General features: G+C 43.0%; 1 protein-coding gene across 6 annotated transcripts; it reads right to left on the reverse strand.

Moving 5' to 3' along the window:
• Nucleotides 1–137: 137 nt before the first annotated feature.
• On the reverse strand, nt 138–23,178 carry UFSP2 (UFM1 specific peptidase 2). 6 transcript variants are annotated; one of them, XM_006128474.4, is made up of 12 exons: nt 23,040–23,178; nt 20,798–20,876; nt 18,869–19,052; nt 18,716–18,782; nt 17,218–17,372; nt 13,975–14,167; nt 13,040–13,186; nt 10,351–10,515; nt 8,435–8,559; nt 4,180–4,256; nt 1,993–2,117; nt 138–318 (listed from the first exon to the last, which is right to left on the reverse strand). In XM_006128474.4, exons 1-12 carry the CDS (start codon nt 23,061–23,063, stop codon nt 232–234), a joined length of 1,428 nt encoding a protein of 475 aa, XP_006128536.1. In that variant the 5' UTR covers nt 23,064–23,178; the 3' UTR covers nt 138–231. The 6 variants fall into 6 exon arrangements, with proteins under 6 accessions (XP_006128536.1, XP_006128535.1, XP_075786440.1 ...); XM_006128473.4 differs by having other exon boundaries at nt 17,218–17,375; XM_075930325.1 differs by having other exon boundaries at nt 138–1,570; nt 17,218–17,375.
• Nucleotides 23,179–23,232: the final 54 nt, after the last annotated feature.

The raw sequence follows: 23,232 nt of genomic DNA on the forward strand, positions 1-23,232 counted from the left end.
ATGCTGTTCAATGTGATTTACCCTTTTTTCCATTTTAAAGGCTTTTATTTAAAAAGGCATTTTATATTTAAAGCACAGTGAATTCATCTAGCATTTAAATCAGCTACTGTCAAAATACCATTCCAATTCAAAATAAGTGAAGTTTTGTACAAATTAGGCATTTTATTTTAAATAGGGCAGCTGTCTATATCAAGTCTTATTCTGGATTAATATGATTTATTGAATTGGAATTTAAATAGTTTTTGGCCGCTGAGGTAGGCAGAGGTTGTAATAAGCATCTTTGCTCCAAAAGTCTGGGCCCTTCCATCCACACCAAGCCTGTATAGGAAAAAGCAAAATAATGTCATTTCTAAGACAATTGTGCTTAAACTGGCTAGATTTGATGGTATTCAAGGACCAGTAACAATCTGCATAATTTTCATAATGCATATACTGAATTTAACAGTTTTTTTTTTTTCTCACACTGTTAAAATTGAAGTCTAGTAGCAATGTTATCTTCTGCCTTATGTTTTGAAGGCAGTAAACTCCTGTGCTATTTATTATACATTTTATGCTGAATCAAATCAATTATTTTCAAAAAGTTAAATACAGGGTCAAATCAACTCCTCAGAAAATATGGCATGCACTAAGGGGAGTGCTTTTTAGAAATTTCACCTTAACTTAGACCTCAATTCTGCAAACATTTATGCATGTTTACATTTCACATTAAAAGTTTTAGTCAATCATTGAGACTACTCAGGTGCCTAAAGTTGAGTGCATTTGTAAATGTCTGCAGGATTTATTAGAAATTGACAAGAGTAAAGAATATTTACGTATCAATTGTGAAGTCCCATGGGTCTGACTAGACAAGTATCAGGACTTTAAAATATTACCAGAAACCTACCATATGAATCAGAGGCAGATGCAAAAGAGAAGTAGTTCAAGGACAGTTTTCAATCTCAGCTGCCAGGACAAGAGCATGCTGGATAGAATTCATACCAAAACGTTTCTCAATTCAAAATTGGCCTCAGTTTAGTAGGTTAATAAATCTGAAACTACCTTCCTCCTACCTGGCTGTTGAGGAGTTCTCCTCCCAGTATAGAGCCTACTACTGCGATAGTATTTGTTATTCCACCATTCCCAGAGTCTCACAAATTGTTTTAAGATATCCCTTTTCTCTGCACAGTTCCAATTTCTACCCCTCTTGCTGAGTATTCTAGAGCTGCTACATAATGAAACTGATTGCTTATAGGATAAACAGAACCTGATAAGCCTCATTAATTACACTGCGCTATTGGTATAGCAAATCTAGAGCAAGAGCAGAGGAACTGAAGCCATCTATCTGCAGATTTAAGAGGACGTCATTGCATGGTTTATCTTACCAACTATAAAAATTAGAAAGTCAGAGGCCAAACATATTCCCAAAATGTGCATGTATTCCTTTTTAAAGACACCGTTAGCTTTTTGTCTGTATCAGTACAAAATATAATTACCTAATTTCAGGGGACCGTCTCTCTAAAAATTTTGATATTAACACATGTAACCAGATACTATGTTAGACACAAGGTGGTGGCATCAAGGATGTTCAGTCCTGAGGGAAGTAAAGAGCATTCCTTCTTACTGTCAAAAATAACAGCAAAACAAAACATGTTTCTCAGAAAAAGCACCTCTTCAGACTCAGAAAGCTCCACAGGCCAGATGTAAAGGTATACTGTACTATACTGGTACATTAAGTTGGGTTCTGGGCTGGCCATGTAGGATCAGCATTTTCCTTGGGATTATAGTGTCCTTCAGCCCAGGGACTGAGCAACATAATACACAAGTTTATACTATTATGTATAAACTAACCATATCCCTTAAGTGCTCACAAGTATAGTAAACACATCTACGTATTTGTAAATTTTTTTGATAAATTAAAAATATACCTGTACAAACTATGTTCTCTCCAACATTTGTCATGCCATATAACCATGCATTTGTATGCAGAAACTAAATGAAAAGTTAAAATCATACCTTTTCCAAGATAATATGCAGGTCTTCAGCACCAGTATAATGTGGATCTAGAATCAGAAATCTTGTGTGCCCTGTAACTTCATTCCATGCCACTCCTAGTATTGTGTGAGCCAGAACACCTCCACCTAGATTGGAGAAATTATATACCCTAAGACTCTGTATTACGCTGTCTGACAGACTTACTTTTTTGCACACACACATATATATTAATATAGGTTGAACTCCTCCAGTCTAGCCCTCTGGGTCCAGTGACATCCGTGATCAGGCATAATTTTACTTAGCTGAATGTCCACTTATCATAGGTGTGGCTAATTTTCTGATGGTGCCATAAAGTTTGTTTCAGCCACCAGTCCTGGCTCTCAGTGTTTTGTGCTGTTCTTTAGCTCTAATTTACCCCTAAATGTCTTCTAAGAGCCCAGTTAGCAATAAAAGTATTGGTAATGCTGCTAGACAATACTGACCTCCCATGGTTCAGCACATTTTCTGGTTTGGCACTGGTCAGGTGTAGGGATGTAAGGGAGTAGGTGACTAGTTGCTTCCTCTTCCCTTGATGCCTCTATCAGAGAGAGGCAGCAAGGGGTAGAGCAGGAGCCTGTGCTGGATTTTACTTAACCATTTGATCTTTTAATCTCTCTCCCAAATCAGCATTATGATCCTAACTCCACCATCATAAGAGGGGAACATTTTCAATACAACATTATGTTCAATCTATAGAGTGGTCAGTTCTAGAAAAGGAACCCAGTCTGAAGAGAAAAGACTAAATCAAAAATAATGGGAAATTTGTAAGCAATAAATCAGAGGAGAAAAAGGAGGGATATGGTATGTATAACCAGAGCACAACAGTGTTTTATTAGACACCAAGGCTAATGTATACAATCTAAAATGTTAAAACTATGAGGATTATATGTAAAAGCCTGTTAACAATAAATACTACTTGTCTGTTTCGCACTTCAAAAGAGGTTACATGTTGGGTGACTAGATTGAGTTAAGTAGGGACTAAAAGAAAAATAATATGCAAGTATTCCTTCCCATTCTCTTACATGCTCTCACTTCATTCTGAACATTAAGAATTTCAAAAGCAGTATTCAAAATCAAATGTATTAAGAGTGAATACTGAGAACCACTTGCATGGTAACTCTTGAAAAAAATCTTGATTATAGTGTATCTCCTTTAAAGATAACATCTCTAAATACCTCGATTTCCCTACAGTGGCAAAAGGGGATGTTTAGGTGTATTGCATAATCTCAGTGGTAGGGAAGTTCCCTATCCAGTCAAAGGTATGTGATCCAGCAAACTGCCAGAATGGTCCAAAAAAGCCCATGCACTGATGGACCTAACCCATGCACTCACTATTCCTAGCCTCTGACTATCAGATGCTGGGACTGGATGACAGCAGATAAATCACACAATAAACTGCTCATTTCTATTCATTCCCTTTTAACCTCCTGGCATGGTTCACTGATGGAAGACAGGATTCTGGACCAATGGCATTTCTATGTTCAGGTTGTTTGGACACCTAGAAGTTCTTCTGTACACACATTAAGTAGTTACATATTTGTAATAGGGATATCAGATATTGGATAAATAGAATCGTTGAGTAACCGCATGAATTTTTAATCAGTTACTCAACTATTCTATAGTTCCCGAGGGCGGAGCTGGAAGCCAGTGCGCTCTGGACTCAGTCTCAGGGAGCCCCCTGCCACCCTGCACTGCTGCCTCTCTATCAAAGGCTGCAGCACGGGGTGCTGGTTTAAAAACCAGCTGCCTGCGCAGACTGGTTACCTGCCACTCCATGCTGCTGCTGCCTCTGATATAGGGTGAAAAGCAGCCTCTGTCTGCAGGGAGCCTTGGCCCACCACAGGCAGAGGCTACTTCGTCGCAGCCTCCCCCATCGCTGCCTCTGATAGAGGTGGCAGCACACAGAGTGGGAGGGAGAGGCAACACTGTGGAGCCAGTGCTGGGGGGAAACCGACTTTTAAGCTGGCGCCCCACAGCACTGGCTCCTTCCTGCTTCCCCGCCTTTGCTGCCTCTGTATGAGAGGCAGCAAGAGGTGGGGAAATGCGAATGGTTGACTAGATTAACAATACTGTTGACTACTCATTTACATTTCTAATTTGTATATGACAAATCTTGGTGGAAGTGATCAACAAACATTCATTGGAATTTTTCAGTAATGAAAAGCTTACCAATCATAACTGGAGTTCCTTCTGTCTTGAAATGATTAGCAAGTTCTCTTCCTTGAGAAGCTAGCTCAGAACCCTGGCTGTATAAGAAACACAGCATTAGCATCTCTCTCACTATTTAGTCACATACATTTGTAATTGCTGTATTATATGCTGTGTACAGTATTAAATTGTTTGTTTAAAAATTGTGTAAAATGTTTTGTGTGTGTGTGTGTGTGTGTGTCAGTTTACTGAAAAAAATCTCCGTGGAACCTAACCCTCCCTATTTACATTAATTCTTATATGGAAATTGGATTCGCTTAAAGTAGCATTTTTCAGAAACATAATTACAAGGTTACATGAGGAGTTATTGTACAGATAGGAGGCACAAACTCTGCAAAGAGAGATGACCCAAGATCTGGGCATACACATGGGGAGGGGGAATGTCAGGTTGGCAGTATCCTCTGTCCCTATTATTTGAAAGTCCCACATCCCCCTTCGCAGTCTCCCACCTATCCGCTCATGCTCCACAGTCCCTACTGCATACTGATACCCTTCAGCTAATCCCCAAACCTCCTCCTACCTGCATATCCTCAATTATTCCCATCCCCATAACTGCTCCCTCCTGGCTGAATCCCAAACCCCTCTCTGCTGATTTCCACCTACTGTTCCACCCCAATCACCCTCCTTTAACAGTGATCATTTGCATATACAGATTAAACCTCTGATAACTGACACTCCCTGGCCCAGATGTTCCAGCACCAGAGAGTTCTTGTAGAAGGCTGGTGGCTGGGCTCGCTGCAGCTGAGCTGCAATGTACAACCCAGCGGGGCCAGGAGCCCGGTGTGTGGGGAGGCTTCTGTAAGAGCATCTTTAACTTGTGAACGAAACATATTGTTGAGTATGGTAACCTTCCAGTAATGAACGTATCTTCGTTTTTCTTAAATTCCTGTAAGGTGGATACAAGTCTTTGAATTCAGGGCGACAAGATTCATAGTGCCGTTGCAGGTTTGTTTTCTTTAACTCAGCAATAGTCTTGACAAAGATAATACGCTGGTTTTCCATTTATCTCTGCAAAAAAAAAATTCCATCTCCCAAACAGGGTTGAAAACACGGTGTTCATCCAACAAGTGTGTCTTCTCCACTGCCATTTTTAATGCTTCTTATTAAAAAGAAAATTGTATACCAGTATTTTGGGTGCTTAACTTGAAGCTTCAGGTTGTACATTTCTTGGAGTGATTTTATTATAAGAAGAAGTTTCCAAGCCAGAGCACTCCAAGTTGCTGCAGGCAGGGAGCTGGGCAAGTCAGGCCAGACATGAGAGGAAAAAAAGGACAGGTGCCCAAGAGCCCCGTTATGGATTCTCAGCAGGGCTGATGTCCCCACACAGGAGTCCATCACTCCGTGCGTGACAGAAGCAGGGTGCCCGGCCATGGCACCGGACCCAAATGTGGCCAGTGAGAGCCAGTCAGCACCTCTCTGGCTCTGTGCACAAGGCTAAGCAGCCAGTACTTCCCACAATGCCCCGGTCTCCCAGCACCTCCTCCCTGGGGGCTAGAAATGCCGACACCCTGTACCCATCTGTTCCAATCAGTCTGTCCACTTGTGTCTGAGTGCTCACCTCACCTGGGAGACATCTCACCATTGTGGAGTGTGTTCCCAGTGGAGGCCATGTTCAAAGGATCCTACCCGAGGGCCGTGCGTTGAGCCCCATATAAACCCAAACCACCCTGTGGGCTGGGTGTTGAGTAGCTCCGATATATAACCTTTTTCTTATACTATATTCATAGACCTAACTGACATTGACTATATGATTGCTTGAGTATCTCTTCTAATGAGCCAAAGTGTAATCGAGCAATTGACTATACAACAAAACTTAGACCCAATCCTGGAAAGAGCTCTGCACAAACAGATCCCATGTGCCTATACATAGCCGCATTTACTTCATTGGGGCTCGGTGCAGGGACCACCTGCAGGAGATCCCCTCTGGATTGGGGTCCTATTATTACTAAGTCTCATAGTCGTGCGCACGGGGTGTGCCGGGTGTGAACAGGCACACCCTAATGTTTCAAAGGGCCGCCCGTGGCGTGGGGGCACAAGCCCCCACACTAGAAGGTGCGCTGCTTCGGCGCTCTGGGGAACGAGTGCCGCGCCAGGTTTACCACGCATGCACAGCTGCGCGGTCAAAACCGGTGAGTCTTAGGACCCCGCGGAAAGAGTAAAGCACGGTGACTTTAAACTCCGGGCGGGGGAGGGGGGGGAAGGAGGAAAGAGAAGAAGTGGTAGGGGGGTGCCCCGGGCAGGGGATCGGGTGCAGCGCAGCTGGCCCAGGGAGGAGGAGTTGGAGGAGGAGTCGGGGTCGGGTTGGGAGCAGCGCGGCTGGCCCACGGGGGTCGTGCCCTATGGGGCCGCGTGCACGGACTTCCCTGCTTGGCGGGAGGGAGTGCGCAACGGGGCTTCCTTCCTCTGCAGGGGGTCAGCCCCGGAGGCAGGGCGCGGCGGAGTCTTCCCTCCAAGGCTGGTGTAGGGGACTCCCTGTCCCCACTGGTACCCTGCCCTAGAACTTTGTCCCCCACCCTCCTTCCCCCATTCCCTCTTGTGATGTAGTGGGGGTACTTGCTGGGCTGTGGTGACCTCTGCTGTCTAGAGCAAGACCCAGCAGGGAAAACCTCACTATGCAAAGGTGATGCCAAACCGGTTGAACCAGATACCCCCCATGAAGAGGAACAAAGGAAGGTGGAGGCTGCCCTGGCTGGGGGGCAGGGCTGGAAGAGAGTGAGTTTAGTTGCTGTCTGGGAGCATGGAGGAGACAGCCTAGGGAAAGGGGCTGGAGTTTAGGGGCCCAGTCTCCCCCCATCTCAAGGGGGCCTGAGGCATCCTAGCCCAGCTCTGGGACCAGATTACATCTGTGCTGTGCTGTGCTGCATCCTGGAGAGGCAATAAACTTCCTCTATTCCACCGGCTGGTGCAGTCTGTTTGTGCCATTTCGGGGTGCAGGAGACGGGGGACCCCCAATGTGCCGTCACACCTCTCCCCTGCCCCCAGCCACAGAATTGTCCCCCTCTGCAGAAACCTGCCCCCCTGGCACCCTGCCTCCTGCTGCAGAAATCTGTCTCCTTTCCCCCTCCCGGCACCCTGTTCCCTCTCCCCTGCCCCCAGCCGCAGAACCCTGCCCCCACTGGCACCCTTCCCCAGTACCATGTCCCGTGCTCCCAACTGACTTTTCTGTGGGTCAATGACCCCTGACTCAAGACAGGTTCTCTGCCCTTCTTATAAAGGCAATGCAGAAACTTTGTGTGTTTGACATACTATTTTATTTAAAAATGAAGCCTGGCCAACAAATCTCCAATTGGGGCTAAGCCCCCATCTGGCCACAGCCACTCCTGCACTCCCCCTTGCCCCACACCCTATATCTGTACACTGGAACCCCCTGACCTAAGCCCCTCACATACCTCAACCCAACGGGGTGAAGCAAAAGGTCCTCCTGCAGGGGAGGGACCAGCACCAGAGGAGAGAGGCAGGGCAGGTATGTAGAGGGAGGTGTTAGAGGGGATGAGGAGGGGTAGATCACATGATCAGAGTGGGGCTCCTGGAGGAGTGGGCACGGGGTGAAGAGAAGGGCTGGTGGAGGGGAGAGGTCGCAGGAATGCTGAGGGCAGTGAGAAGGGCAGGAGTCAGGACAGCAGAGATGGGGGGGGGGGGGCAGCAAGCACCAGGGGAGCTGATGGAGCAAGGGGGGGGAGACAGGGCAGCAGAAAAAAAGGTAGAGGTTTATAAGATATTTATTAATAACTTGGGTGCCACATCCAAACAAGCCACAAACTCAGTACTGGTGCACAACACAAAATTTATTCTGCTCATGGGAGGAAACTCTTAGAGGGAACACTTCCCACAGCCTCTCCGTCCCCAAGTTAATGTCACACACATTGGGTTAATGCAATTGCAGGATAGTTGCATGAGGGGAGGTTTGGTGGGGGCCAAACTAATCCCTATTGGTAGGAGGATGGTGGGAAAAGTCCGTGGGGGGGGAGGGTGTCACATGAACCTTTTACTTCTGGTCATGTGTCCATATTGCACCGACAGTGTACCTCCAAAGGCGTGGCTAATGGGGGGTCAAAGAGTACATTTTGAAAAAATTCTTTGGGTGCACACCCTAATGAAATGTGCTGCTCACGCCTATGCTAAGTCTCTTAAGTGATGGATTCCTCACAACACTTCTTCCCCCTCAACAAAGAATTAATCAATGAGATACAAATTTAACAAAAAGATTCATTCTTACCTGACAAATAGTATTTTTGAAGTTACTCCTAATAACTGGTTCAATACAAGCTGTACTTCAATAGAGCCAATCCACTGCCGCGACCCAACAAATGATTCTGGCTTGTCTCCAATATCAACTAGCGCCTTTGTAACACACATCCCATAAATCAAAAAGAAACAGTATGTAATGGACATGTTTACAATTTCTACCTATCATATCCACTTAATTTACAAATACTATAATATTTCTGGAACCTATGTTGTGAAATTTACCAAATACAGATATGATTGAATATTTAATGAAACAAAGACACCATTTAAAAATGGTAACATTTTTCTGCCTATTTTGGAAACATTTTCTTTTCTCAAACACCAGCTGATAAATGTAACTAAATGTAGCTTGAAGAAGAAGAAGAAAAAAAAAAAAACAAACACAAGAAGAAATATTACTATTTTCTTAATTTTTGCAAAATTAGAATAGTGCTTCAGACAAAAATTTCACAAAAATATTTGTTATATATTGGGTCTAACTTCATGGAACTCCCTTCAATGGGCTTATATTTGTTATACATACCATCCTATTAGAAATTCTGTGCACATAGACAATAACAGTTTAGCTTAAAAACCTTAACTGTATAATTAACCTACAACTCTTGTAAGAACATAAAAACAATGAATTTTAAAACTTTATTCAAATTCTATTTCTATACATAAAGAAATATTGAAAATTATGTACGTTTTATTTTGTGTCTTTTGAACTGAATCAATTTCATTCTCAAGTGGGTTAACAGTTAACATTTTAGCTACCTTTTACTATTTATACTCTGATAAAGATTCAGCTAGAAATCCCAGTATGAGTGTTAAGTATTATGGTAGAATCTTAATTCTTACAAAAATCACTATGTTGCTAAAATAGTTAAATAAATATAAACCAAAGTACTATTTTCACAAGACATTAAAGACGCAAGTTGATAGTTTCCGCTAGCTGTACAGAATGAGCTAACCAAACATATATGTTTAGTTATGTTAGTACTTCTGGAGAAACCATGCAAGACATACATGCACACTTCTTACAAAGAAGAGAATGTTAATTTCAGGAACATTCCAAACAGAAAAATCTCTCTGTGTTTGCACATACACGATGTCTGCCAAAGAAAGGATTAAATCAGTCCTTACTAATCTGACTCCCTCAAAGTCAGAAGGGAGTCTTTTAATTGACTTTAATGGAATTGAACTGGGCTCTTAAATCTCTCATTTGGTAATCACTGAGGCCTGGTTTACACTAAAGGGGAAAATCGACTTGAGATATTTTGACTCCAGCTGTGTAATTAACGTAACTAGAGCTGTCCAACCAAAGTCACATTTTGGCGCTGTCCACACAGCGGAAGGTCAATGGGAGGACATGCCCCTGTCGACTTCCCTTACTCCTCATGAGGAGCAGGACTATTGGTGCCGATGAGAGTACCCTCTCAGTTGAATTAGCAGATTTTCACTAGAACCCCAGAAGATCGCTTGCGTCAGCATTGATCTTCTCCCTAGTGTAGGCAAGCCCTGTGTGTGTTTTGACTATGTTATGATTTGATATTTCAAGAGACTACCAACCAAAAGAACTTAAAATAAAATTCTTATTTCATGGAACTCTTTTGAAGAAAGGGAAACTATTTTAATGTCACTTACTGTACATAATTGAAAACAGAATACTTTACCACAAAATATTCTAGAAGTGATACTTCAGAAGTCTTACAGAAAAATGTGAATAGTAACTATGAATGGATTAGAAAAGAGAAACATAAATTGCATTTTTTAAGAAGTTAATTCTGTAGAGCACATTAAAATGAATGGAATAGTACTTTAAATCAGTTCTATTGCATAAACTGACTTTTCTAGAGGAATACAGTAAATACACATGAAATGCAATCTGTCTTTGTCCAGTACCTGTTGAATTTCCTTATGTGTAGGTATAGATTTCTCTGTGTAACCTTGATGCTTGAACCATGAACAGATAGTCTGCAGAGACCGGTAGGCACACCCCCAGCCATTATCATCTATCCGATCTTGCATGTAATGATGATAACTATATATACCATGTACCAAATACACCTGAAAAGAAAAAAAACAAAACCTTCTATATCAGGAGCTCTGTCTCAGAAGCTGAAAATTCATTATTTGATTTTGACATTTGCGGTATATGATTTTTCAAATTACTGATTTTGATTCATGAAATAGCTGAGAGACTTCTTGCTTTGGTTTTTTTGTTTTAAAGAACAAAGGTGAAATTCTGAAAGAGTATTTTTAAAATTTAAAATTTTAAAACTGAATCAGTGATAACTTACCACTAGACTTGTAAGCAATTATCTTTAAATTCAGGAACAGTTGGAATGTTGTATTTGGCATACTGAAGACTCATGTTAGGGAATAAATTCAAATTTAGAAAATCCTAGAAGCCAATGAAATGGCTATGTATGGGTGCCAAATGCAGTGTTTAATGAATCACTTTAAATTAAAGTGTAGGTCACAGTAACACCTAGTTATTAAAAGCCAATTAGATCACTTGCTAGAATGTTTAGCGCCATGCAGAGGAACGGCTATCAGACCACTGTCACAATATATAACATTGGTAGATGTCTGTCCAAGCTGGTTACAGAACATGAATAAATACCTAGTCAGATGCAAATATATATAAAATAGAGTGTACAGAAATTAGAATAGATGCAAGATCTGAAAAGAATATAAGAATGGACATATGGGCCAGACCAAAGGTCCATCTAGCCCACTATCCTGTCTTCCAACAGTAGCTGATGCCAGGTGCTTTAGAAGGAATGAACAGAATAGGTAATCAAATGATCCATCCCTGGCAAATAAAGAATATGGACACCATTCCTGCCCATTCTGGCTAATAGCCACCGATGGACCTATCCATGATTTTTTCTAGTTCATACTTCCTTTAGTTTCATTTGGTGACGTGTAGTTCTTGTGTTATGGAGTAAATAACACTACCTTATATCTACTTTCTCCACACCAGTCATGATTTTTTAAGACCTCAATCATAACCTCTCAGTCATTTCTTTTCAAAGCTGAAGACTGAGTTTTTGTTGCTCTTTTCTGAACCTTTTCCAATAACATTTTTGAGATGGGGTGATCACAGCTGCACACAGTATTCAAGATGTGGATGTACTGTGGGATTTATAAAGAGGCAATATATTTTCTACCTTATTACACATCACTTTGTTCATGATTCTTAACATTCTGTTAGCCTTTTTGACTGCTGCTGCACATGGAGTGGATGTTTCCAGAGAACTATCCACAAAGACTTAAAGACCTCTTTCAGGTTAACAGTTAATTTAGCCCCCATGATGTTATATGTATAGTTGATGTTATGCTTTCCAATGTTCTTTACTTCGTATTTATCAACACTGAATATCATAAGCCATTTTGTTGTCCAGTCTTCCAGTTTTGTGAACTCCTTTTGTAACACTTAACAGTCTCCTTTGGACTTCACTATCTTTAGTAGTTTTGAATCTGCAAATTGATACATCACTGTTTATCCATTTTCATTGAATAGTACACTAACCCCAGTATGGACTCTTGGGGAACACAACTATTTACCACTCTCCATTCTGAAAACTGACCATTTATTCTAACACTTTGTTTCCTATCTTTTAACCAGTTACACCAATCCATAAGAGAACATTCCCTCTTTGCTTTAAAAAAATCTTTGGTGAGGGACCTTGTTGAAGGCTTTCTGAAAACCTAAATGTACTATAGCCACTGGATACCCCTTGTCCTCAAAGAATTCTAGTAAAATGATACAACCCTCCTAATTTTTGCCTTATCAAAAAAAAAAAATGTTTCACGAGGCTTACCTGTGTCGATGAAGAAAGGCTTCTTTGTCGGGGCATCGCGTCCAGACTCCCCCGATCTGCCGACAAACAGCTGATCGGCAGATCGGGGCAGCCATTTAAATTTAAATGAAGCCGCGATTATTTTAATCGCGGCTTCATTTCCCTCTTCCGATCTGGCTAATCTACATGCCTCCGTCGAAGGAGGCATGTAGTCTAGACACACCCTAAGTCTCTCAAAATTCTTTTCAGTGCTTGGTTCTCAAAGGGTTTCATTCTCTAGACATTAGTCTGAGAATGCTGGCAAAGAATCTCAATGACTAAATCCTTTGACTGTTGTGGTTCAGCTGCAGATTCCAAAATTGCTGGAAAGGGTACACTCACATTGAAGTATTTGTCTATAGGTTTAATGTGCTGCATTTAAGTCCAGTTTATAAATATTTTAAAAGTAAAATTAATTTCTCCTTACTGTATCTGAAAAAAAAAAAAGAGCTTTCCAATTCCAATTTGCAACCCGTGTGACAATGACAACTCTAAACAGGGTGGACAAAGAATGAGAGAGTTTGGATTAATTTCCCTGACTTACAAAGTTTTAGTTTTCAGTAGCTGTCTCACATACAGTCTGAAATTTTACTCGGCTAAAAACAATGCCATGGAGATAGCATGAAATGGAAATGTAGCATTGGGTATGACATCAGATTTGTGATTATCAGTCACTTATTTAACAACAAGAATAAGAATAAAAATAAGAAGCATTGTCCTAAAAATGCTTCAAATAAACTTACCATACCAGCCTCTAGGCCAAGTGGATTGAGATGTGTGTGTGGATTTCTGAGATATCCATCTTTATACGGTTCATCTGGAAAGCGATAAGCATTCACTCTTCTTAAATATGGTCTATCAGAGGGCAGATGGAACAGTTCATGCAATTCCTACATGCCAGTCAGAATCAAAATGAGGGGGATAATGAACAAGGGAATAATTCAAAATTCTTTAAATTATTCCAAATGATAATTAAGTTTTCATAACCAATATTTTTTAATATAGTAGTTTAGAAATTGTTACATATTAAAACCTCTAGACTAATCAATATTAAATGTGTTTGCTTAACACCCATATCCCAGTACTGCAAAGAACTCCAGGCAGGCAGACCCTAATGCTTATGCAGAGACTCACTGACGTGAATGGGGCTCAGCATACACTGGGAGCACATTTTCCTGGAGCTCTTTGCAGAGAGTCTCAATTACAAACAGAATGTCTGGAAAAAAAAAAAAAAAAAAAAAAAAAAAAAGATTAAAAAGACAATATACATTAAATAGTACTAAGAATAAAGAAATATGAAACAGTTGGTGTATCGACATATTATTGCAAATAAAAGAAAACGAGCTCACATTTTGAGCAAATTCTGTTTTTTAATATAATTTCTTAAACATCATCCGGCAACATAGTAAAAACACAATTAAACAGAGAAAAATGGACATTATACAAGTACATTTACATTGAGAGCCTCACCATTTACATTTTCTTTAAAGTTCCTATATAACTCCATATAGGTTATCTTATATAAAAAACTTCTGTTTATGAAGAAAAGTCTCTGATGAGAACACTTTAAAATATGTTTCAATGAACCAAAATATATATTGTTAGTATTCTGTTTCAGTCAATTAGAAATCTTAACCTCTCAATATTTGGTCTACAACAGTCAACTGATAGCTTTTACCTTTCTGTAAGACTCTAGCTGATTATCTGAAATGCCTGTAGGATAAGAGATTGTTACAAGGTGCTTTTTTCCTGGTAGCATGAAGTGAAATTGTTCAGGTACCACTATAGATGTTCCCTTCATATATTTCAAAATGCATCTTTCTATATCAGTTAGTTGCTTATGGATTGCATTCACCAGTAGATTTTGTACACTTTGAGAAATGAGAAAAACATTTAAGAATTAGAACACCAGCAAAGCTATACAAATCCCTCTCTCATATCCATCTCTACAACCAGTTTAATGCAACTACTGCTCTTCCCCCTCCTTCAACCCATACTAACAGACACGGGCAGAGCCTTGTCAGATGTTTATTCCACCTCATGTACAAAGATATTCCCACTTCATATGGGCAAAGATGCTACATTCCAATGACTCAGCCACAGAAGGTACTGCATCATCTGGCCTTAATTCAGTAAATCATCCAAGCTGAACTGGAAGTACAGGTTGAACCTCTCTAGTCTGGCAGCCTTGGGACCTGCCCCATGCCAAAGCAGAGAACTTGCTGGACCATGGGAGGTCAATATTGTCTAGCAGTATTATCAACACCTCCACTACTTACTGGGTTCTTAGAAGAGGTTTAAGAATAAATCAAAGCTAAATAATAGTGCAGAACACCAAGAGCCAGGACTGCTGTCTATAAACAAATTTTATGGGACAGTGGGAAACTTGGCCATACCCCTAATAAGTGGGCATCTGTTTAACTAAAATCATGCCAGACCATGGATGTTGCCGGACCAGAGAGTGCTAGATTAGAGAGGTTGAATCTGTTCAATGTTAAGTGAAGAATTATCACATAATAGTATCCAATTTCTATAGTGAAGTGGTAATGGTATACAGGCAGTCCCCGACTTACGCAGATCCGACTTATGTTGGATCCGCACTTACGAACAGGGCTTTTCTCGCCCCAGAGCTCAGGGGCGGCGTGTCGCCACCCGTGTCCTCCAGGGCGAGAAAAGCTTCTCCCAGTCCCCCGGTCTGCTGGGGGGGGGGGGGTCCAGCAAAGCTGCTGGACCCCCCCAGCAGACCAGGGACACCCGAGCAAAGCCACACGGGCGGCGGGGTCCCTCCGCCTGTGCGGCTTTGCTCGGGTCTCCCTGGTGTGCTGGGGGGTGGCAAGGGGGTGCAGCTAGTGCGCCCCCCCCCCAGCAGACCAGGCTTTTGTTGCGGGACGCCTCAGGTAGAGCAGCTGAGGTGCTGCCGGGTTGGTCCTGTGGGAACCTACCGGGCAGCGCCCCAGCTGTTCTGTCCCAGGCTCCAGATTCAGCAGCTGTTGAAACTGATCAGGCTGATTCCAGGAAGCTGGGGGTAGAGCAACTCTGCCTCCGGCTTCCTGTAGTCAGCCCCTGGTCAGTTTCAGTGGCAGCAGCTGAATCTGGAGCCAGTTCCGACTTACATACAAATTCAACTTAAGAACAAACCTATAGTCCCTATCTTGTACGTAACCCGGGGACTGCCTGTACTTACTTTTTTCACATGTAGGGTTTTTATTACTTAGTATTATATTATTTAATGTTCAATACAGTTTTGGGAGCTAATAGTGATTAAGACTATTACAACTCCTCACTTAACGTTGTATAGATTGAACCTCTCTAGTCTGGCATTCTTTGATCTGGCAACATCCATGGTCTGGCATGATTTTAATTAGTTGGAAGTCCCCCTATCATGGGAGTGGTCAAGATTCCCACAGTCCCATAAAGTTTTTTTACAGCCACCAAACCTGGCTCTCTGTGTTCTGTATTGTTATTTAGCTCTAATTTATCCTAAATGACTTCTAAGAGCCTAGTAAGCAGTGGAAGTCTTGGTAATGTTGCTAGACAATATTGACTGCAGCAACTTCTCTGGGTTTAGTATTGGTCAAGTCCTGAGGGTCCTGGACTAAAGAGGTTCAACCTGTAGTTATACTCTTGAGTAACACTACTTTTAAGCAAAACGTTAAACAAATCCAATTCCTCCATAAGAATTAATGTAACTAGCAGGAGTTAGGTTCCAGGGGAATGTTTTTTGCCAGACAAAAGATACTATATATTTAGGCAGTATGAATTTTAAATAGTTTTAAACAATTTAATACTGTACTCATGAATGATAATTATAAAACTTAGTTGGAGGGGGAGGGGGGCTAGGGATGTTAATAGTTAGGGTGATGCTTACAAGGTAACAGTTAACCAGTACTCAGAGCACAGCCCCTGCCTACAGCTCACTGTGGGTAGAGGGCTGCTTCAACCCTGCTGAGCCTCCACACGGAGCTGCCGGTTCTCAGCCCATGTTGGCTGGGAGCTATTGGCTCCCACTTCTGCGAGCTGCTGCAGCTTCCAGGAGCCTCTTCCAGTTCTACTAGTCCCACAGTTTCATTCAAAAACCCACAGGCTTCATAAAACAGAAAACTAAAGCAAACTCAGAAATACTTCAAATACCACAAAATACCTCAAAGATGTATTATACTTGTGTGACAGGGTTCCCCCGTCCCTAGGTCCTCCCGCGGGCAATCCCGAGAGCCAGGGGAAGGGAGCGGAAACCGGCTCGCTCCCCCGGCAGTGCGGCGCGTGCACTCAGGTCCGCGCGCCGCGTTTAAAAAGCGGCCGGACGAGCTGGTCGGGGGCGGAAGCGGCTGGGAGCCCACGGCAGGCGGGGGAGTCCCAGCGAACAGTCGCAGATGCTGGACGGAGGGGGAAGCCAGCGGAGATCCCGGGCGGCGAGGGCGGAAGCAGCTGGGAGCACGGAGCAGGTCCGGGCATCCTAGCAAGCAGCCACGGACGCCGGGCAGCGGGGAAAGCGGCCGGAGACGCCGAGTCGGCGGAGGCGGCCAGGGAGGTCACCCGATGGCGAGGGACTGAGACACCAGGGGAAGAGTGGTCCGGACCCCAGGACACGCACCAGACTCGAAGACGGAATGGCCGAAGATGCCACCCTCTTGAACAACACTCCCGACAGACCCGGAGGGGCCGTGAGTAACCCCACGACTTTGGGTGACTCTCCCCACCCCAGACTTTGGGTGACTCTCCCCCAACCAGGGGGAAACTAGCGGCTTGCTGGGGAGTAGGTTGGTCTCTCCCAAATGCATTGGCATAGACCGATACCTAACTTCCTTTAGGGTACAAGCCCAGAGCAAAGCTAGGGAGCGGGGCCTCCGTGCAGTTAACGCAAGGACCCATTCCCACACGAGCTTGGGGGAGGGGGAGGGGGGGAGAATCTGTTACAACTTACTTCCCCCATGTTTGTTCTGGAGAAACAGATACAACAACATCTATTGGTAAGGTCATGTTAACATAGTGGTGTCTCTTGGTTTCCTTTTCAATGACTGGAGCCAGAGCTGCCAAAGGAGTTGTCATTTCCAACATAAGGTCTACATTTACTATCTGCTGCTGTAAAGAATAGAGACAGTTACATGTATCTTTAATACATGTTCAACAATGCATGCACCAAGGAGGGATGGAATGGATTCCTAAGACCCATGAACATAAAGGGGTTCCTGAAACAATTTAAGTTAAGGACTCCAAAACAAAAAAGGGCCTTGACAACTCCAGTAAGATGTAATGAGAGTTTAAAGGAAGATGCCGTTCTGAACAATGTCAAGTACCAGAAACAAATAACTCGGCTAAGATATCTGAGGGTACGTCTAGACTACATGGTTCCATCGACGGAGCCATGTAAAATAGTTTACTCGGCATAGTCAAAGAAGCGGGGATTTAAATAATCCCCACTTCATTAAAATAAAAATGGCTGCCGTGCTGTGCCAACAATCAGCTGATCCAGCACAGCGCGGCAGTCTAGAAGTGGTGTGGTCAACAAGGGAAGCCAAGGCATACCGGAGCGATCAACAAAGGCTCCGTCGACTGCGCCACGTCTAAACTGCCGCGCTGTGCCGGATCAGCTGATTGTCGGCACAGCACAGCGGCCATTTTTATTTTAACGACTATGCCGAGTAAACTGTTTTACATGGCTCCATCGACGGAGCCATGTAGTCTAGATGTACCCAGATAGTATTAAAGACTAACATCCCACTTCTGCATGCTCATCTGTGCAGATCAACCTTTGCATTCAAGCAGAGTAGGGATGTTAAATTTCAGTCAATTGAACAGTCCAGGAACCTCATTAATTCTTATTGGTTAGTTGACTATTCTATAGTCCCTGGGGGTGGGGCCAGCAGCCAGTGTGTTCCTGCCTCACCCCTCCGTGCTGCTGCCTCTGTATCAGGGTGCCAGATAGGAGTTGGTCTGCGAGGGAGCCAGTTTAAAAAACAACTCCCCTTGTGGATTGACTGCCTGTTGCCCTGTACTGATGCTTCTGATAAAGAAGCAGCGGTCCAGGATGGCAGCAGCCCCTATCTAGAGGAGGGTTGAGCTCCTGGACCCAGTGTGAGCCGGAACTGAACCTGGCTGCCTGCCTGCCCAGCTCCTAATGTACTTTAAATGCCAAGCCACAGCAGAAGTAGGTCCCAGACCCGTTGCAAGCCAGGACTGAGCCGGGCTGCTGGCCAGCCTGCTAAAAAATGTACTGGCAAGTGGAAGGAGAGGAGAAATACAATAACGCTTGTACTTATTGGTTAATCAGTTAAATCAACTACACTTTTACATCCCTAATGCAGAGCACCATTGATTTCAATGGGGTTCTCGGTGGATGCAAAGGCTTACTTCTGTGGATCAGCTTGTGAGAAATGAACATTTTACTTATTATAAACTGTTAATATGGGTGAAATATATACCATGTCTTGTAATTTTTTATCCTTCTTTTTTATAAGTTTTCGTTTAATTTCATCTTCTTGGTCAAATCTGAAATATTAGCAGAGAGAAATTAATAACAGGAAATTAATCTATTACAAAAATTATGACTGTCCCATTTTTCCCAACATACTCACTGAATAAATCGTATTATCTCCTTACAAACAGAATTATCAGTCAGTTCTGATGGAACTTTGTTCATCCTGCTGTTAGGCCATATATACACCGGACTATGACAAATTCTTAGTACCAGCACATTTGAAGACAGTTTGGTTGACAGATCACTGAAAACATATTTTACTGCCTTTTTCACTGAAGTCTCTAAAACAGAATGAGGATATAGTTAGTGATGTTCAAATTATTCCCAAATTTTTACTATAGCTACCAGATGTACATTTCAGATTTCCATTTTGAGTTTAGCATACAGGTAATTGCCATTATTTCAAACAAACATAGGGTCTGATATTGCAATCCTTACATATTTGATTAGTCCTATTAAGTCATCCAGTATTCAGAATGCAGAAAATTACGCAAAAGCAATCATAGCTATGAATATCCTTTCTAAAAAAACAACACTTGGTTAACTTATTGTAGACCCCTCCCCCATTTATATAATATGTTTTTCATTAAAAGTCTGAGACTGATATCTGTAGTGATTAAAGTATACAAAAATACTCCAATCTGTGTAAACAAAAATAAAATGGAATCTTCTTTAGTGAAGGCCTGCACTCTTTCCACATGCTTACTTTTTCTATATATAAGGAGATTCTCTATTAGTAGAATATTAAGTTGCAAAATACATTGCAATGAGATAATTTTGGACTTCTGTTGTAGGGATGTTAAATTTAATCAACTAATTGACTACTCCATGGATTTTTCCATCGACTAGTCAATAAGTTGGAGTCCCAGTGGGGTTAGCTCCCAGCTGCTAACAGCTCTACCTTTTAAATGTCTTAAGAGCTCTTAAGACATTTAAAAGGCTAAAGTGCAACAGGGGTACCCAGAATGAGCCAGGGTTCAGCTGTCCCAGATCACACCAGGTCCTGTCCTGCTGCGCTTCTGGCGCAAGCCGGGAATCAGCTGATTCCCAGCTCATGCCTGCTAGCCTCCTGCCTCCCAGCTCCTGCGCCCCCCCCCCCCTTGCTGCCTCTATCAGAAGCAGCAATGGGGGGGTGGGAAGCGACTAGTCGAGGGACTAGTCAACTATCCGATAAGCTTTTGCTTACTGGATAGTCAACTAGTCTCTTGCATCCCTATTCTGTTGTGCTTCACTGAGAGTGAAATTGACCCTTTTCTAAGCAAAATCCAAGTAATGAGTCTGTGAGAGGAACTGAAAAAGAGATGGTGAGGCTGGAATCCAGGGACAGAATTAGAATACATTCACTTCCATTCCAGATCACAAGCTCAAGTAGAAGAGAACACCTCAATGCAGGTCACTCAATACATATTAGAGCTGATTCTGTGGTACCTAACAATGGTCTCCTCTTGTGAGTTTAGTGATGCAGAATCTTGTGCAACTAGCTGTTTGAGTGCAGAAGCCTCTGAGTGGCTGCTTCCTCTTACTAAATGGTCTACCATGAAATTTAAGTAGCATAGATTACCATGACCATGTTCTTCATACTGAAGTGAATTTTTTTCTATTAATGGATTTCTGATGCATCTGAATTCATGCTAAGCAAGTGTCACTATAAATGAATTTTTGATTTTTCAGGGTTTCACAAATATTTAGGGAAGGGTGGGACAAGTAAAATGGCCTCAATATACATCCTGCAAGGGATATACATTTGGAAATTATAAAGAAGACCTAAAATTACTGATATTGGTATTGCTTTAAACTAAATCTAAAAAATAAAAAAAAATGCAATGGAAAGGAGAAGGTAGCCAATAAATGAAACATCAGAGGGAAGTCAAAAAACTAAATAATCTTTATGCACTTTTCCTATACAGTTTGGAGAGAAATCCTAAATCTTCAATGAGCAGGTGAAGAAATACTTATACAAGTATAGTTAGTTAATTTTCTTCTTGCCAGCCTATGAAATGATCCTATGATATTCTTATAGACACACCGTCAGTAGTATCCAGCTGAAATGCAAGATCCAGGCCTCCTCTTATTCTAAAGAGTATGTCCATTGTTTCCAGAATGACCTATGGAAAAACAAGAAGTTGAGCTATAAAGTTAATAGAAGTGATGGAATAATACTGTTACTTCAGTGTTCCCCAAAAGTTGCAATGAAAACATGGCTCATTAGGATTACTTTTTAAAACAAAGATCTAAATTGCACACTTTTTTAAATCCAGGAAGGGGTTTTAGAGTAGAACTTCAATTACTTTTGTTGGATGCTTTAAATTTTAAATTGTTTTAAAATTTCATATTGTGTTTCCCATCTTCGCCTCTACTGGTTTAAGACAGGATTGAAGCTGATTTGCTGATAAACTTGGAAAATTAAACAGGGAGCTGAGTGCCTCCTGTCTGCAGTGCTGAGACACTACAGCAGATAACAGGAAATATCCCCTCTACTTTCTTCTTCAATTGTTCATTTTGGAAGAGAATCCACGGTCTCAATAACTAATAAGGAAGAACTCAATCTCTGGACTTGTAAGGGCTCAGTGAACCCTGAGAAAGTTAGTGAACCCAAATAAAGAAGGCAATCAGCCAGTTAGCTGCTCCTAAGGATCTCCAAAAAGGAGCCGAAGTAAGACTATTTGCAAGTATAGAATTATTATCACATCTCTATTGGCTGACAAACTGTGGGGGACGACCAGCTTCAAAGCTAGCCCTGTATTTTGATCACTTTATTTCAATTTCATAGACTAGAATACATATTTGGCTTCCATTTAAAACATTCTAAACAGAAACAATGGAAGAAAAACTATAGAAAGAGAATATACCCATGGGAAATTTATCTTTAGTGTCACCATAACTTCCACTTTTAGCAGTACCTAAAATGTAGTTAAAACTTTAAAACTGCCAGTCTTTCCATGAAGCAATGGACCCGCCCAATAAAGTAAACTTCTTAATAAAGCTACATCTAACTTACGGCTATGTCTACACTGGCATGAATTTCCGAAAATGCTTTTAACGGAAAAGTTTTCCATTAAAAGCATTTTCGGAAAAGCATGTCTAGATTGGCAGGATGCTTTTCCGCAAAAGCACTTTTTGCGGAAAAGCGTCCATGGCCCATCTAGACACGGTTTTTTGCAAAAAAGCCCCGATCACCTTTTTCACGATCGGGGCTTTTTTTGCAGAAACAGTACTATGCTGTCTACACTGGCCCTTTTGTGCAAAAGTCTTTCAGAAAAAGACTTTTGCCCAAACGGGAGCAGCATAGTTTTTCTGGAAAAGCACTGATGATTTTACATGAGAGTCAGTGCTTTTCCGGAAATTCAAGCGGCCAGTGTAGACAGCTGGCAAGTATTTCCGGAAAAGCAGATGATTTTCCAGAAAAAACTTGCCAATCTATACACAGCCCACATGTTTGTTACATTGGTGGCTATTTTAAAAATCCTTAAAAATTTGGACCTTTAGCACAATTTATTTCAACAGTGGAGTCAGCAACACACGTTTAGATGCTACTAGGTGCACAATGCACTCTCTAATGTGTCATATGGCAAAATCTGTCTTGAGGAGTTCCTAGCGTATGAAGCCTGGCAGAGCCTTACAGGTTTCTGAAGTCAAAGGGGCTGCCTGGGGGACCAGGCGTTGTACATTAGATGCTTACAGGACAGCGAGGAAGCGGACAACTGGAGGACAGTGCTGGAAAGTAAGTGGCTTCTGAGAAGCAGATTAGAGGAGCTGCTTGGCACAATGCCGGGCTTGGCTGGCAGAGCACTGGACGGGGACTCAGGAGAACGAGGCGAGTTGCCGGCTGAGACACAGGCTCCCACAAGCCCTTCGTCAAATCCCCTCCCCTCCTAGGGAGTCGGTTCCCCTCTCCCCGGCCGCCAGAGCTGGCCAATCCCACCCCACCCCCAGGGCCTGTAACATCAGCGCCAGGAGGGCCCGGGGAACGCGATGTAGCCCGGCCCCGCTTTCTCCCCAGGCCAGGCGGCCTGCAGGGACACACGGCGCGAGGACCCGCGGGCCGTTACCCGGCACGGACCCAGGCGGGCTCCCAGAGGGGCGGGGCGGACGTAGCTACGGGCTGCCCGGGTCCCGGCACCAGGGTGGCCCCGAGCTGCAGCAAGTGGCGCGGGGGCGGGGTCAGGCAGCGCTGACGACGAGCGCCACGAAGAGGGCAGCTCCCAGCATGAGCTGAGCCCAGCTGCCCCGGCCCGCTCTGTTTAACGCGCCCAGCGGCGCGGACTCACCACGTCTGTCAGCGCCGTGCTCATAGTCCGCGCGCGCCCCACGCCCAGGCCGGCGCGGCGTTGGAACAAGCAGCGTTCCTGGCCCGCGCTGCAAAGCCTAACGTGTCACTCCGGCAAGGGAGAGGTGACAGGCCGGGAACGCCGGTGCTGGTCATGTGAGCGAAGGCGCTGGCTGGAGGCTAGAGAAGAGGGG

Source organism: Pelodiscus sinensis, chromosome 5 (genome assembly GCF_049634645.1).
Source record: "Pelodiscus sinensis isolate JC-2024 chromosome 5, ASM4963464v1, whole genome shotgun sequence".
NCBI classification, from domain to species: Eukaryota; Metazoa; Chordata; order Testudines; family Trionychidae; genus Pelodiscus; species Pelodiscus sinensis.

Coding starts and splice junctions, on each gene's coding strand:
- UFSP2 (XM_006128473.4), bottom strand. CDS start 23,063: ATGAGCACGGCGCTGACAGACGTG. Junction 4,257..8,434: donor TCAAAAATACTATTTGTCAG/GTAAGAATGAAT, acceptor TTTCTTATACAG/CCAGGGTTCTGAGCTAGCTT. Junction 2,118..4,179: donor AGGAACTCCAGTTATGATTG/GTAAGCTTTTCA, acceptor TCTCCAATCTAG/GTGGAGGTGTTCTGGCTCAC.